Source organism: Peromyscus eremicus, chromosome X (assembly GCF_949786415.1).
Source record: "Peromyscus eremicus chromosome X, PerEre_H2_v1, whole genome shotgun sequence".
Classification (NCBI taxonomy): Eukaryota; Metazoa; Chordata; class Mammalia; order Rodentia; family Cricetidae; genus Peromyscus; species Peromyscus eremicus.
The window spans coordinates 132,450,412-132,466,078 of NC_081439.1; the positions used below are offsets into that span (position 1 = coordinate 132,450,412).

A 15,667-nucleotide genomic window follows, 5' to 3' on the forward strand; every position below is an offset into this window, starting at 1 on the left:
ACAGACCCAGCCACACAGGAAGTACAGGAGGTCCCACAGGCTACCAGGAAGAGGCAGGCAGGGTACACAGTTGTGGCCACTTCAGCTGACTGACTCTGCAAGTCAGCCAGACCACATGGCCTAGAATCTGCCCAACCACAACACAGTCCATGCCCTGGCTCTGTTGGCCAACAGGTACCAGAAGTCAAGAGGTCAAGGCCACATGGCCATACACCTCGCACAGCCTGATCTCCCACCCAGTGATACCAAGAAGGGGACCAGGGACTGATTGGCTCCAGCTGAAAGCAGGGCCCAGAGACTGCAAGTTCAGGCTGGACTCAGGGCAGGGCAAGGCAGGGGGCAGGCCCAGCCGACCATTCCTCTTCCCTTAGCCTGACAGCCCAGACACTCTGCTCAACCACCCCCACCCCCATAAGGAAAGGGGGACAATGCCTTCAGTAGGGTTTCCCTCAGCAGTGGGGGGGGGCACAGCACTCATACCCCACCAGGAACTGACCAGTAATCCCTTGGGCTTCTAGAGGGCTGGCCCAGGCCAAGGTGGCAGGGTGGGAATAGACCAGAGGGGACAAGCAGCAGGTGATCATGGGAATAACCCACAGAGGCCACAGACAGTTGGGGGTGGGGGCGAGCGCTGCAGACATCTGTGGAGGAGCAGATGCCCATGCATATGCCAGGCAGCCAGAGCCTGAAAGAGAGGCAGGGAGACTCAGGTGGGTGGCAGGAGGGGATCAACCAGGGTCCCAAGACTGGTAGGTGAAGGCAGGCAGAGGGCATCAGTTTGAGTCATGATACCTGTCAAGGACTACCAGAGACAAGGCAGTGTATGACAGTGACCCTCCGTGCCCTCTCCTCATCCCCCAACGGAGGGCCAGTGTGTGTCCTTTCTCTACACACCCAGATTAGAGAGGACGCCAAGGCCCAGCTGCCATGGTCAGTGAGAAGGGCTCAAGGGGCAGAACACTAGCCCACAACAGGCAGTTCCAGGCCAAATTAAGTGCAGACAGTAGAACTTGATTTGTAGCCAAAGCAGAGCCCTTGATTTGAGACAGCTGGAGAGGCTCTGCGTGTAGGTGCCAAGAGTGGCCACACTGTCTCCAAAAGGCCCTAGGGTCCTACTTGTGGGCAGGGACATACTGGAATCAGCTTCTGGAGACCCTGGTATATGAGAGACCCTGGCCATAATGCTCCAATACAGCTCTACTGGGAATGTAGAGAGAAACAGTGGGGTAGAAGGGAGCAGCTGCTAAGCCAGGATGGGTACACGGGTCAAGTTCCAACTGGCAGCTGTCCTAACTGTACCTATCTACAGAGAGGCCCATAAAGGAACCCCATGACCAAGATGCCATGCAAATATTAGTGGGCAGACCTAGCCCCTCCCCTGGTTCTCTGAGACTATCCCAGGCAAGGGAAGTCTGGCTCCTTGCTGTCACCCTGCTCCTTACCTTCCTATCAGAGCATGGGAAAGGTGGCTCATATCCACTAGAAAGACAGAGAGAACAAACAGATAGCTCTGAGTCTGTGTATATTTTGAGCTTGGCTGTGTCTCAAAGAGCCCAAGGACACTCAGCCCAGCACCCTGGCTGAAAGAATATCTCATGTACCACAAACATATTCATGCAAGGAAGGCCTGGGAGACTGTGCTCCTAGGGCTAAAGATTTGCAAAGCAGGGGCCAGACACTGTTAAACAAAATATTCATATAGAAAAATAAATCTAATGGCTAAAGAGAAAGGTCAGTTGTAAGAGCACTGTTGTTCTTGCAGAGGACCTGAGGTCAGTTCCCAGCACCCACATGAGGGCTCACAACTGTCAGTAACTCCATTTCCAGATGATCTGACACTTTCTTCTGTCCTCTGCCAGCTTTAGACATGCATGTGGTGCACTTACATGCATACATGCAAAACACTCATACACATAAAAATAAATGGCTGGGTGTGGTGGCACAGGCCTTCAATCCCAACACTTTGGAAACAGGCATTTGGATCTCTGGGAGATGGAGGCTAGCCTGATCTACATAGTGTGTTTCAGGCAAGCCAGGGTGACAGATCTTGTTTCAAAAAATGTTTAATTGAAAAAGAGGCCAAAATATATTATAAACAATAAATACATAAATGTTTAAAATAAATAAATCTAAAACATAAATAAAATATTGGAGAACAGAAGTGCCATTCATGTGGAAGGCACTAACCTTGGGGTTACCTGTCACACAGCAGTTGGGAATCAGAGGGCAGTCCATCCTGAGTGAGCCAAAAACAAGGAAAGCCCAGAGGGAGCTGGATAAGAATGACAAGGGAAAAGGGAAAGATTTGAGTACCTGTGGGTGACTCTGGGAGATGATATCTTCCCACAGCAGTAAGATGCTAGGTCCAGGCAGGGTGTGGTGGCACATGCCTTTAAATTCAGTACTGTGGACGCAGAAGCTGGTACCTGTCTGAGTTTGAGTTTAATGGCAGCCTGGTCAGGTCAGCCAAGGGAAAAGTGAGACCCTGTCTCAAAAATACATCAATCAATCAATCAATCAATCAATCTAGATTCTCATTTATCCCCCTCCAGCAACCTCCACAACTGCACAAATACCAATGAGGGAAAGGACTGGCTGGACACAACTGTCTTCAGGAGATAGGTGGCAATGTGTGGGGATGTGCAGAAGCCTACAGGAACTGGGTGATAGCGCCAGGGAAGCAATTTCAAAGAAAGGCAGAGGAAATCTACTAACTCTTGACTGTGGCTGGGGCTCCTAAGCATGTTGGAACAAGCTGGGCCTGTGTACCTGGGAGATGCACAGTAAGAACTGTAGGGAGGGAAGTCTCCTTGTCCCTACCTTTACCTATAGAAAAGCCAATGGATTTCTCTACAGTACTGTCCTTAAAATGTCTCCCCCTCAGGTGACACTAGAGCCAAGAATTCAAAGAGTCTCAGTGATTGATGTCCAGACACTTGCTCCTGGGTCAGAACAATATTCTCCTTCTGGTGTCTCCCTGAATAGTAACCTTGTATAGGAAAGTAGTGGTTAACTGCCAATTCTCCTAGACATACCCAGATGTACATTTTGAACTCATCTTAGTGAAAAGAAGGGGTGTGCTACACCTTGTTTTTCTTTTGGAACCTAGAGTAAAGGAGCTTCAATGCCCCTATTGGGGCGTGGCCCAAGGCATTGTGACCCTCCTCTTTGGCTAAATGAAAGTAGTGGTGTTGCCACTGTTTTTGCCAGTTTACAATCTCCTTGAGAACGTAGGTTATCTTTTCCCAGGAGTTTAGAGTGGAGAGGACCCAACTAGTGACGACGACCGCAATTGCCTACGGAGGCTTTTTGTCCGCCTCTTGAAACCAAGCGCCTATCATGGTGCTCTTTGTGGGCTCTTCGGCGTAGGTATAAGCGTTGTGGGTGGATCTCCGGCTCCAACTTCCCTGCTGACAAAGGAACTCCGAGTTCCTGGCATAGCACTTTCGCGCCATTTCCTGTAGCTTTGAGGAAAACTTGAACCAGTATTCTGGAGTCCCATAAGCTAAGGAACACCTGCATGGCCGCCCAGTTCCACTGAGAAAAACTCCTCTTTTTCAAGTCTTAGGATATTGTTAGAATATTAGTTACAGCGAAGTCTGTCAATGGCTCCCCGCCCAAAATGGCCAGACGGAAGCTGGTGTCTCCTGCCTATGTGTCGAAACCTCATTCGTTAGCACTCGGCTCTGATTCCCGTGTCCAGACACCACAGCGCTCTGCGCATGTTTCGGGCCGGCCTGGTACACATGCGCAGAGCGCCACTGCATCTATGATCCTGGAGTCTGATAGAGCGTCGTCATCACCCCGTAGCTGGGACTCTATGGTTCCTACGCTGGAAGATAGGCCGCCTATATAAGGCATGCGCAGGCGTGGGAGCGTCTCTTTTCCTCCGGCGCGGTGAGTGAGTTCGCTTCCTTGGTGTTTTTCGGTGCTTTCGTCGTTCTTTTTTTTTTTTTTTTTTAGGACTTTTACACTTAATCTGGGTCTGTATTCTTACTTTGACCGTTTCATTACAGCCACCGACGATCCTATTGTCATCATGGGTCGCCGCCCTGCCCGGTGGTAAGTGCTGAAGCCATACTATTTTTCTACTGTAAAAACGGAGGAATAATTGCATTTATTCCCAAATAAATTTTTTTGGGGACGACTCTCGGTCACTCAGCGACCCAGAACTGAAAACTGACCCGAGGTTTTTTTTTTTTTTTTTAGTACTTTACTGGGAGCTTTGTTTTTTCAAGGTTGTGGGTGGGTTGACCCAAGACTAGTTTAAAGCGCTTGTGTATAGCTAGAAGCATGTGCGTATGCATCCAACCTTCTGTGTCGCAAATAAACCTTGTCACAAAGATTCCCATGCTATTTCCGGACCCTTGTGCTTTGTGGTTTCGACCGGACACCAAGGGCCGGCCAAATGGTTGTGGGCGCCACCTAGCTGCAAGCCCTGCAGGGGGCGCCATATTCTCTTCACGTGGCTGAGGACGGTTTTATGTCCACGTGCTATGAGGTCTTGAAAAATTGTGCTATCTCACCCGACTCTGATTAGGGGGTGATACTGGTGCTTGGCTTCTGTTTCATGAGTTTTGTATGGCAGCCTGTTTAATTAGTTTTCCTAGAGTCAGTTTACGGTAATGGAGACCGAATTCAGAGTTGGTCTTGTCCTCCCTTTGTTACTGCTTAAAGCTTGCTGTGTTTAGTTGCCACACTTACCACACCTGACTTTCCTTCCTCCTGCAGTTACCGGTATTGTAAGAACAAGCCATACCCAAAGTCTCGCTTCTGCCGAGGTGTCCCTGGTAAGTAGTGACAAACTTGCAAACTGAATCTGTGGTGCTGATTCTCACTCCGTAGGCATTTACCACCGTAATACTTGTGTTTTTCAGATGCTAAAATCCGCATCTTTGACTTGGGACGGAAGAAGGCGAAGGTTGATGAATTCCCACTTTGTGGCCACATGGTGTCAGATGAATATGAGCAGCTCTCTTCTGAAGGTGAGATCCCCTTGGTTGATCAACATTTCTTCCTGTGTACACTGTACATGGTAGTAGCTATTTCATTAATCTGAGATTTCTACTAACATAACCTCCATCCCAGTCCTTCCTCTACACTATCCTGTTTTCACTGCTGTTTTTCTTCCCACTCAGCTCTGGAGGCTGCCCGTATTTGTGCCAACAAATACATGGTAAAGAGTTGTGGCAAGGATGGCTTTCATATTCGAGTGAGGCTCCACCCTTTCCATGTCATCCGAATCAACAAGATGTTGTCCTGTGCTGGGGCTGACAGGTAAGCTGGCAGTTCTCACCCTTCCCCATAATTTGTGGCCTGTAATGTTGTGTTTGTTTTACCAGTCAAGACAGAGATGGGCTAGAAAGATGGTTCAGCTCTGGCTAGGAGCACTTGGCTCTTGTAGAAGACCCATGTACAATTCTAAAGGGGTCCAATGATGGGACACTATAGTGTGATGCATGGGCATACAACTAAGGCTTATCAGCCTCTGGTCCTGAAGTAAAAGGAAAAACTTGTGCTATTCGTACTCTTTCTGACCATGACAATCATCTGCCTGGAGTACATAGTTGGGTAGCTTTCGAAGAGCTAGTAATGCCTCTCACATGATTATTTTGGTTTTTTTTTTTTTTTTGCTTGCTTGTTTGTTTTTGCAGCTAATTAAGCCGACCAAGTTCCTTTCCCCATGGGGGCCTGGTGTGCAATGGTTGCAAACAGCAGCTTCCTTGGTAGTGTATGCAGCCTGTTGCCTATATAGGTTGCTCTAAGGGACCTTGGAGACAATTTTCTGGCAGTTATTCAAGCCTCTGATCTCAATGTTGTTCCCTATCTAGGCTCCAGACAGGTATGCGTGGTGCCTTTGGGAAGCCCCAGGGCACAGTGGCCAGGGTTCACATTGGCCAGGTCATCATGTCCATCCGTACCAAGCTGCAGAATAAGGAACATGTGATTGAGGCTCTTCGTAGAGCCAAGTTCAAGTTCCCTGGCCGCCAGAAGGTAGGTGGTATTATTAAGTTCCCTTCTGCTTTCTTGCTCTGATCTTCTTCACTAAGTTATTTTTCTCCTGTCTCCCTCTAGATCCACATCTCAAAGAAATGGGGCTTCACCAAGTTTAATGCGGATGAATTTGAAGACATGGTTGCTGAGAAGCGCCTTATTCCTGATGGCTGTGGGGTCAAGTATATCCCTAATCGTGGTCCCTTGGACAAATGGCGAGCCCTGCACTCCTGAGGGGTTCCACAGTGTTCTCCTGTACCCTACCAAATCATGTTCAGTAATAAATCTCACATCCAGTCTGCTTAATGTATTTGTATCTGATTCTTAAGACCATGGGGTTGTATAGTTTGGTTAAGCAGGGCAGTTTAGTGAATTAAGCATACAAAGAGTTAAAATTGGTGATTTTATTGTAATATTTTAAACCTGACATTCCTGGCAGAAAGCCATGTAGTACATGAGTACAGAGCAAGTTTATCATACCATGGATGTGTGGCCCAGAAACAAGACTATCCCATATAGTTTAACCATTTGAGAAGCAAGATAACTTAGATCTAAAAATTTTGAAGCAAACGTGGGGTTATGGTGCTATGAACATTTCTTATATCTACCAGAACTTTTTGCAAGCTAGTGGTGAGTTCCTGCCTCCAGGTTGTTTTATTTTCTTTCATGTGAGCTCATTTTCAATAAGCTACCTGGCATACAATACCCTTCCTGTCAGTTGCACAAATCTCCTGCAGGTATAGTCTAAATCCCTGAGCCCATTTCTAGCTTCTGACTACCTGAGGTAGAGTGGCATACATTGACAAGTCCTGTCTATTCCAAATGGAAATCAAACCCAGGGCATTGGATTTAATAGGCAAGAACACTGCCAGCCCTGTTTTCCTCTTGGAATAGCAGGCAGCAGAAATCCTACGTGAAAAGGAAGGTTGCAGTTGAAGTCCTTCAGGTCTTGCTTCAGTTCCTGGAGATGGCAGTGTCCCGGTCAAGTCATGGCCATCAGGTATAAAAGGTGTCAAGCCACCTACCCAACTGAAATAGCAGAATGGCCAGACTTAAGGGTTGGATACTTGGAGCTGCCCGGCTCAGCTCCACCTCCACAGGATAATGGTCACTGATGCTGAGAGCCTGGGGCAGGACGAGATGAAGTGTCAGTGCCTGAGGGGCTTTCCTGTCAACTCACCTCCACAATTCTGCCCTCAGCATTGTGTAGCCCTTGTGCCAACTTAGCTTCTTTACCTCTTCCTCAGTCAGCTGAAAACTCCTGGGGAAGTTGAAGGGAGCTGCAGCCCTCAGCAGTGTCTGACAGCCCTGTCCATGCATCACAATTCGGTCATATGTACAGTTGGTGCTGGTCCGCACTGTAGTGTCTTCCCCATCAGGAATCACCCAGCGGAAAGCTGTCTCAGTCCGCAGTAGCAGGCTGTTGAGACGCTTTTTAGTCAGTGATGCACAGTCAGCATTGAAGTCTCCAAGCAGGATCACATCCTAAAGATGAAACAAGTGGTTGGGCTTTGCCAGAGGGCAGTCCCACCATCCCCTCTCCTCTGCAAGCTATTAACCCTACCTCATTTTGCCAGCGCTGGGAGACATCCAGAAACACATCATATAGGGCATTCAGCTCCTTCTCTACGTCCTTGGGAGTAGTATGGAGTGGAACCAGTACCACACTAGGAAGAACTGTGAGGCCCAAGAAGCTGAGGCTGCCAACAGCTGCCAGCCCTTCTCACACACAACACTTCTGCTTCCCTTAGGAACCAACCCGCAGGAAAGCCAGCTGTACCTCTCCTCCTATTTCCATGTACTAGGCCCACCTTTCTTTCCCTCTTACTTTTGCTGGGGAGAGTGAACTGGGCCACAAACGGTTCTCGGGCAAAAAGGTCATCTGTGTCATTGTATTGGTAGACATTCAGAACCTGTGTCTTGTCAGACCTGGGAAAACCAAGGGGTGGAAAGCAATGGACCCAAGTCTTATTTATGTGAAAACAACAGAGCTAGTGCTCAAGGAAGAACATTCAAGGTTCCTTGTTCTGCCAGTTTCATATGGGCACATGAACTAGAACTTCTGTTTTTTTTTCTTTTTTTCTTTCTTCCTATTTTTCTATCTTTCTATCTTTCTTCTCTCTCTCTCTCTCTCTCTCTCTCTCTCTCTCTCTCTCTCTCTCTCTCTCTCTCTCTCTCTCTTTCTTTCTAAGACAGGGTCACTCTATTATGTAGTCCTGGCTGTCCTGGAACTCTAGACCAGGCTGGCCTTGAACTCACAGAGATCCACCTGTCTCTGCCTCTGAGTGCTAGGATTAAAGGCATGTGCCACCACTTCTAGCTTAAAAGAGTTTATCACTAGGGATACTCTACCACTGAGTTATGCCTCCAGCCCTCTGGGACTATTTTTGTTTTTGTTTTAAGATTTATTTTCATTTTATGTGTATAAGTGTTTTGCTTGCATGTATGTCTCTGTACACCATGGGCCTGCAGAGGCCAGAAGAGGGTGTCTGATCCCCTGGAACTGAAGTTAATGATGGTTGTGTGCTATTGTGTGGGTGCTGGGAATAAAACCCTAGTCCTCTGAAAGAGCAGCAAGTGCTCTTAAACCACTGAACCATCTCTCCAGCTCTACCTAGAACTTTCATGAGTCTTTTTGAGATCCATTTCATTATTGCCCAGCTGGTCTTGAACTCATGGACTCAAGCAATTTTTCTACCTAATTTAGCCTCTTGAATAGACTAGCTGGGTCTTCAGACCACCAAGATCAGCTAGAATTGTCTTTATGAGGATAGATTTCAAGCCCCATACTCACCGGTAGATATACACATACTTCTCCTTGTATGTGCTGCGCCCCAGCAGGGAACTGTTTAGGAAGCTGTAACTCCTGGAACCATCAAATCTGCCAGAAAAAGAACCCAGAGTTAGGGCCCTTGAGGCTCTGGGTGGAACCCAGATTAGATTGACAGAACCCTTCTTTACCTATTAAGTTCTCGAAGCAGAAAGGAGACAGTTTTCTGGGAGGAATCCACCACCTCCTGAAGCACCATGATATCACATCGGGTCAGGATCTGCAGGGAATGAGGGATACCAGCTCAATTCAGAGCTGTCACTATGGAGGGGCTGACATATGTAAAGACTGGCATCAGAGTGGCTACAGATAGCAGTGGGACTAGGAGGCACCCAGGAAAATAAAGAGCATCATTCCATTATACCTTGCCCATTTTTTTAGAGGAAGAGGTTGGTAATTAAATGATAGTTGAAAGACACTTTTCACATCTGTGCACTCACATTTCCGGATGTCCCCCCTTTTTAGTGCATATCCCTAGTCAGACAAAGCTGAGGGCTTTTGGTCAAGGTCCTTAAGGGCACAGATAATTTGCAACAATGAACTTAACCTACCTGAACTAAGGTATCCACCACTGGCTCCTTCGCCACCTTGGCCAGTGTCAGTCTCTGGGTATTGAAGGCACAGATACGAAAGGCTTCAGCCCCACCAGCCAAGAGGATGAGCAGGAGAGCCACAACAAGACCTTGCATGGCCATATGTGGTAGCATCAGGAGCCCTCCAAAGGAATCAAGGTTGTCCAGAGAGTACTGTCACTGCAGCTGATCTCAGCTAATTGGTGTGCTCCCTGCTGCTGGCCCTGAATGTTTCTTGCATCTCTTCCTGGGAAGTGTTTCAACTTCTGTACAATAAGCTTGACCACCTGATAAGATACATGTGGTATGGCATAAAACTTTCTAGGCACAGTAGAGAAGCACCCTGCCATTGAGCAATTCCCCAGTCCTGAGACCCCATCTTTCAAAAAACAAAAACAAGGCTAGGTGTGGTAGCATACTCCTATAATTTCAGCATCTGGGAGATAAAGGCAAGAAGAGCACAAGTTTGAGGCCAGCTTGAGTTATATAATGATACTCTGCTTCAAAATACAAGCACAAGTCAGGCGGTGGTGCACCCCTTTGATTCCAGCACTCAGGAGGCAGAAAGCAGTTGGATCTGTGAGTTTGAGGCCAGCCTGGTCTACAGAGAGAGTTCCATGATAGCCAAGGCTTCACAGAGAAACCCTGTCTCAAAAAAACAAAAACAAACAAACCATAAGCACAGTCACTATGAGCAAGGCCCACCCTTTGGAGCTGAAGAAATTTATGGACAAGAAGTTATCACTGAAGTTAAATAGTGGCAGATATGTACAAGGAATAAAGCATTTTAAACATTTTTTTGTTTTTGTTTTTGTTTTGTTTTGTTTTTGTTTTTTTGAGACAGGGTTTCTCTGTGTAGTTTTGGTGCCTGTCCTGGATAGAATAAAGTCTTTTAAGGACTCAGTCCAGTAGCCAGGGACACAAGCACAATGTACTATTACCAGCCTAGATCTGCAGAGTATCTTCATCTTCCTCAATTGAAATTGTGTACTCAATAAGTATAACTTCTTTGCCAAAACTGAGGCCAGGAGTTCACAGAGGGTCAGCCCCAGCAACAAAGTTTATTTGTCTCTATGTTTGTCTTTCATCCTACTTTTTAATGATATGTGCATTGTACATGAGTGGGGGGGTGAGTATATGGGTGCATGTGAGTGCATATGCATATATGTGTGTGTATTTTTGGAGGTCAGAGGTCAACCTCAGATGTTATTCCTCAAGAGCTATACACCTGCTTTTTGAGTCAGACTCTCATGGGATTGGAACTCACTAATTAGGCTAGGTTATTTGGCCAGCTATTAAGCCCTAGGGATCTGCTTATCCCTGCTTCCCCAGTGCTGGGATTACAAGAGCATTTCACCATGCCTGTTTCTTTTTGTTGTTGTTGTTGTTGTTTGTTTGTTTGTTTGTTTGTTTGTGTTTTGTTTTTGTTTTTGTTTTCCAGACAAGTTTTCTCCATGTAGTTTTGGTGCCTGTCCTGGATCTCTCTCTGTAAACCAGGCTAGCCTTGAACTCAGAGATCCACCTGGCTCTGCCTCCCGAGTGCTAGGATTAAAGGCATGTGCCACCGTGACCTGGCTCATGCCTGTTTTTTTTATATGGATGCTTTACTGACTGTCCCCAGGCCCTCTGACTATTTTTTGAACCACAATCTTGCTCTGTAGCACAGGCTTGTCCCAAACTTGGAGCAATCCTCCTGCCTCAGTCTCCTGAGTGCTGGGATTACATGAGTACACCATGATGCCTGAATGACTCATTCTTTTTTTTTTTTTTTTTTTGCTTTTCGAGACAGGGTTTCTCTGTGTAGCCCTGGCTGTCCTGGAACTCACTGTGTAGACCAGGCTGGCCTCAAACTCACAGATCTGCCTGTCTCTGCCTCCTGAGTGCTGGAATCAAAGGTGTGCACTACCACTGCCTGCCTGGCTTGTGCTTGTATTTTGAAGCAGAGTATCATTATATAACTCAAGCTGGCCTCAAACTTGTGATCTTCTTGCCTTCATCTCCCAGATGCTGGAATTATAGGAGTATGCCACCACACCTAGCCTTGTTTTTGTTTTTTTGAAAGACAGGGTCTCAGGACTGGAGAATTGCTCAATGGCAGCGTGCTTCTCTACCATGCTTAGAAAGATAAAGACTGTGAGTTCAAGCCTCAGTACTGAAAAGAAGGAGGGACGAAAGGAGGGAGGAGAGGAGGGAGAAGAGGGGAGAGGAGGGGAAGAAGGAGAGAGAGAGAGAGAGAGAGAGAGAGAGAGAGAGAGAGAGAGAGAGAGAGAGGCTTTCCAGGTTTGGTGGCATATACCTACACTCCCAGTATTTGGGTACTGCAGGGCTTTGATCTCCTTATGAATCTTGAGACTGATGAATGTGTGGAAATGACAACTAGTGAGCAGCAGAACAACATCGGAATAGTGGTCATATGAGGAAACAGTATCATCTTGTTAGAAAACTTGGAAAGCATCTAAACAATGGCTTTTCAGCAGAGAAGTCCACAACCCTCCCCAAAGGGTCTCTTTTGACTGTGATGTAGAATTGGGTCATGTACATTTTTTTTTTTGGTTTTTTGAGACAGGGTTTCTCTGTGTAGCTTTGCGCCTTTCCTGGGACTCACTTGGTAGCCCAGGCTGGCCTTGAACTCACAGAGATCCACCTGGCTCTGCCTCCCGAGTGCTGGGATTAAAGGCGTGCACCACCACCGCCCGGCTCATGTACATTTTTTATATGAAACTTTTTGCTAAATAAACTTCTGTGATACTCAGGAAAAAACCCACAATCACAATGATTAAAAAAGATAGTGCAGGGAGGTGTTGGCGCACACCTTTAATCCCAGCACTCGGGTGGCAGAAGAAGGTGAATCTCTGAGTTTAAGGCCAGCCTGGTCTACAGAGCAAGTTCCAGGACAGCCAGGGCTGTTACACAGAGAAACTCTGTCTCAAGAAATAACAAAATATTATTTTTAGTTATGTATATGTTTATGGGGGTAAGTGCACATGCAGATGCCTAAGGAGGCCACAGAGAGAGTTGAATTTCCTGGAACTGAAGTTAGAGGCAGTTGTGAGCTGTTTTTGTTCTCTGCAAGAGCAGTATACACTATTAATTATTGAGCATCTCTCCTGCCCTGGTCTTATATTTATTTATTATTTATTTGTTTGTTTGTTTGTTTGTTTGAGACAGGGTTTCTCTGTATAGCTCTGGCTGTCCTGGAACTCACTAAATAGACCAGGTTGGCCTCAAACTCACAGAGATCCACCTGCCTCTGCCCCCTGAATGCTGGGATTAAAGGCATGCACCACCACCGTCTAGTTTATTTTTATATTATTATTATTATTATTATTATTATTATTATTATTTTTAGTATTTAGCTATTTTGGGTTTTTTGAGACAAGTTTTCACTATGTAGCCTTGGACCCCATTTGGTAGACCAGGCTGTCCTCCAACTCAAAGAGATTCCACTGCCTCTGCTTCCTGAGTGCTGGGATTAAAGATGTGCACTACCACACCTGGCTCTAGACCTGGCTTTAATTTTTTTAAATTATTGTTGTTATTGTGTGTGTTGGTTGGTGGGCATGTGCCATGGCTCATATGTGGTGGTCAGGGGACTTTGTGGAGTCATCTCCTTTCTGCTACCTTTACGTAGTTTCTGGTGATCAAACTCAGGGTACTAGGCTTTCACAACAGGTGCCTTTACCCACTGACACATCTTGTCAGTCTAGAAATTCTCTTCCATTTTAAAAAGGGTATATTTCACTTTCAATTATGTGTATGTGTCTGCATGTGGATATGTTCATGTAAGGGCAGGTAACTTCAAAGTCCAGACACATCAGATCCCTCTTAAGCTGGAGTTACAGGAGATTGTGAGCAACCTATAGGCACGTGGAACCAAACTCAGGTCCTCTGCAAGAACAGTAAACACTCTTTTTTCCCCCCTGAGATAGGGTTTCTCTGTGTAACAGTCCTGGCTGTCCTGGAACTCACTTTGTAGACCAGGCTGGCCTCGAACTCGCAGAGATCTGCCTGCCTATGCCTCCTGAGTGCTGGGATTAAAGGCATGCACTACCACTGCCTGGTCCCATCTTCCTTATTAAGAATGATTAATATTCCAGTCTATGCTCAGACACACTTTGTCCATCAGCATTGAGGTACATCCACTACTTGGATTCTTTTATTTATTTGTTTGCTTGCTTGTTTGTTTTTTGAGACAGGCTCTCTCTGTATAGTCTTGACTATCCTGAAACTTGCTCTGTAGACCAGGCTGGCCTCAAATTCACATAGCTCAACCTGCCTCTGCCTCTTGAGTGCTAGTATTAAAGGCATGTGTCACCATTGCCTGGCTCTTATTTAATTTTTTATGTGGGGTATTGAGGATTGAAGATGGGGCCTTACACATGCTAAGGAACTGCTCTACCACTGAGCTATATCCCTAACCCCATAGTGTTTTGTTTGTTTGCTTGTTTTTTGGGGGTAAACTGAACTTGAACTTCTGATTTTCCTGCCTTTACCTCACCCACACTGGAATTACAGGTGTATACCACCAAGCTTGGCTTATACAGTGCTGGGGCTAGAACCCAGGGCCTCATATGTTGGCTATGTTGGGAAGGCTATACTATGTAAGCTATATTAGGTAAGCCTCATAACTAGGCAAGCACTGTATCATCTGAACCTCCAGCTCAGCCATTTTGAGTAAAGTAAGTATCTCAATTTCCTAAAGCAGAACTGCTGATTCATATATTAGTTTTATTTTTAATTTTTAAGGAACACCAAACTGCTTTTCACAGCTGTTGTGCCATTTTACATTCCCACTAACAGTGCATAAGGGTTTGACTTCATTCTTTTAATCTACTTCCTTGAAATGTAGAGAAGTAGCTGGGTGGTGGTGGCATATGCCTTTAATCTCAACACTCAGGAGGTAGAGGCAGGCGGATCTCAGAGTTCTAGGCGGGCCTCGTCTACAGAATGAGTTCTAGGCAGCCAGGGATACACAGAGAAACCCTGTCTTGAAATATAAATAAATAAATAAAATAAATAAATAAACTGCTGTGTACCATATTCCACATAGGCCCACTTCCTAGCTAGGACAGAGATAGTTCCAGATTCAGGAAGGTTCAGTTTGTCCTATCCATATTAGAAAATAAAACATGAACCTCTTCAGGCATTTCTTTCTTCTTCTTAAACCTTTTTTCTTTTTTTAAACATGTATTTGTGTGTGTTGGTGTATGTATGCACGTGTGCATGCTTCTATGTGGAGTCTGTTTTTTTCTTCCACCATGTGGGTTCTTCCAGGCATCAAACTCAGGCCATCTAATTTGACAGCAATTGTCCTTATCTGCTGAGTCATTATACCATACCATTTCTCTTTCTATTTGTGACATGTTATGTGCTTTCCTTTTCCCCTTTTCTTTCTTTTTTCATTTTTGCTTGTTTCATATACAGGCCTCAATTTATAACCAAGGCTGGTCTGTAATTCATTATGTAGTCCCAGGCTGGCCTCAACTTTACTGGGTGCTCCTGGAGCCCCTCTTTGAGCATCTGTCTCAGGTTTATCTTTGTCTCAGAGTCAGCTCTGCCTTACCATATCTTTTGGGCACACCCTTTACTGTACTCCCTGTCCATGTCACATTCTGAAGCATGAGGCCCTCTGCTTCTGTCTGCTTGCTTTCTCAGTCACCCTGTCACTTTCTCCTCTCTGTTAGTTTCTTCCTGTGTGTCTTGTTCTATCATCCCGGTTCTGCCCATCTCAGTGTTTCTGTTAGTGTCTTCCTGGCTGGCCTTGATATTTGTTTCTTTCTGACCATCTGCTCTGTCACTCATGCTTATTTTCGTCTCTTTGCACTGGTTTCTATTCTGGGATTCATGTGAGCATTGGTGCAGCTCTGCACTGGCCAAACTACATTTGGAGACTGAGACCACTAGAACTCTGGGAAAGAACCACAAAGAATGATGGTTCCTGGCCTCAGCTCAATGCCCATCCTAATCTTCCAAAGTCAGCCTTAGTTCTGGATCAAAGTTCCCTTCCCCTCTTAAGCCCCTCCCCAGGTAGAGAGCAACCTCCTCCCTTTCCCTAGCCCTCAGGATTCTCATACCTCGGCAGACCTACTTGGCCGCACGCCTGCCTCAGCCTTGAACCGATTGAAACACTCCACAGAATCGCAGCGCCAGCCAGGGTAAGGACTTGGAGTGGGGAAAAGAGGAAGACCGCTTCCAGACCCACCCAAATGCCCGGCCCCACAGCCAGCTCGCTTGTCCCAACAAACAGGGCTGGGCTCCGCCCCTCTGCCCA

At 46.3% G+C, this 15,667-nt stretch overlaps 3 protein-coding genes and 1 non-coding gene across 4 annotated transcripts; 3 read left to right on the forward strand and 1 right to left on the reverse strand.

Moving 5' to 3' along the window:
• The first annotated feature begins 3,960 nt into the window (after window positions 1-3,960).
• On the forward strand, window positions 3,961-6,300 carry Rpl10 (ribosomal protein L10). The gene is made up of 6 exons (XM_059250158.1): window positions 3,961-4,062; window positions 4,732-4,790; window positions 4,878-4,985; window positions 5,139-5,277; window positions 5,832-5,994; window positions 6,076-6,300. The coding sequence occupies exons 1-6, from the start codon at window positions 4,040-4,042 to the stop codon at window positions 6,226-6,228; spliced, it is 645 nt and encodes a 214-aa protein (XP_059106141.1). The 5' UTR covers window positions 3,961-4,039; the 3' UTR covers window positions 6,229-6,300.
• Window positions 5,649-5,783, forward strand: LOC131900281 (small nucleolar RNA SNORA70). The gene has a single exon (XR_009376187.1). It is a non-coding gene; the product is annotated as a small nucleolar RNA SNORA70 (small nucleolar RNA).
• Window positions 6,301-6,707: 407 nt separating the features above from the next.
• On the reverse strand, window positions 6,708-15,640 carry Dnase1l1 (deoxyribonuclease 1 like 1). The gene is made up of 8 exons (XM_059250157.1): window positions 15,471-15,640; window positions 9,376-9,683; window positions 8,956-9,044; window positions 8,789-8,875; window positions 7,823-7,923; window positions 7,559-7,671; window positions 7,231-7,479; window positions 6,708-7,119 (listed from the first exon to the last, which is right to left on the reverse strand). Exons 2-8 carry the CDS (start codon window positions 9,529-9,531, stop codon window positions 6,991-6,993), a joined length of 924 nt encoding a protein of 307 aa, XP_059106140.1. The 5' UTR covers window positions 9,532-9,683; window positions 15,471-15,640; the 3' UTR covers window positions 6,708-6,990.
• On the forward strand, window positions 10,087-11,813 carry LOC131898889 (small nuclear ribonucleoprotein G-like). Its single transcript, XM_059250159.1, has 2 exons — window positions 10,087-10,178; window positions 11,705-11,813. Exons 1-2 carry the CDS (start codon window positions 10,087-10,089, stop codon window positions 11,811-11,813), a joined length of 201 nt encoding a protein of 66 aa, XP_059106142.1.
• Window positions 15,641-15,667: the final 27 nt, after the last annotated feature.

Bases quoted from the DNA above. Each gene is read 5' to 3' on its own strand.
- LOC131898889 (XM_059250159.1), top strand. From the start codon at position 10,087: ATGAGCAAGGCCCACCCTTTGGAGCTGAAGAAATTTATGGACAAGAAG. The intron at 10,179-11,704 runs GCATTTTAAACA...CTACACTCCCAG, and splicing joins AGATATGTACAAGGAATAAA to TATTTGGGTACTGCAGGGCT.
- Rpl10 (XM_059250158.1), top strand. From the start codon at position 4,040: ATGGGTCGCCGCCCTGCCCGGTG. The intron at 4,791-4,877 runs GTAAGTAGTGAC...TGTGTTTTTCAG, and splicing joins CTTCTGCCGAGGTGTCCCTG to ATGCTAAAATCCGCATCTTT. The intron at 5,995-6,075 runs GTAGGTGGTATT...GTCTCCCTCTAG, and splicing joins AGTTCCCTGGCCGCCAGAAG to ATCCACATCTCAAAGAAATG.
- Dnase1l1 (XM_059250157.1), bottom strand. From the start codon at position 9,531: ATGCTACCACATATGGCCATGCAAGGTCTTGTTGTGGCTCTCCTGCTC. The intron at 9,045-9,375 runs GTAGGTTAAGTT...CATTCCCTGCAG, and splicing joins TGGTGGATACCTTAGTTCAG to ATCCTGACCCGATGTGATAT. The intron at 7,924-8,788 runs GTGAGTATGGGG...TGGTTTTCCCAG, and splicing joins AAGTATGTGTATATCTACCG to GTCTGACAAGACACAGGTTC.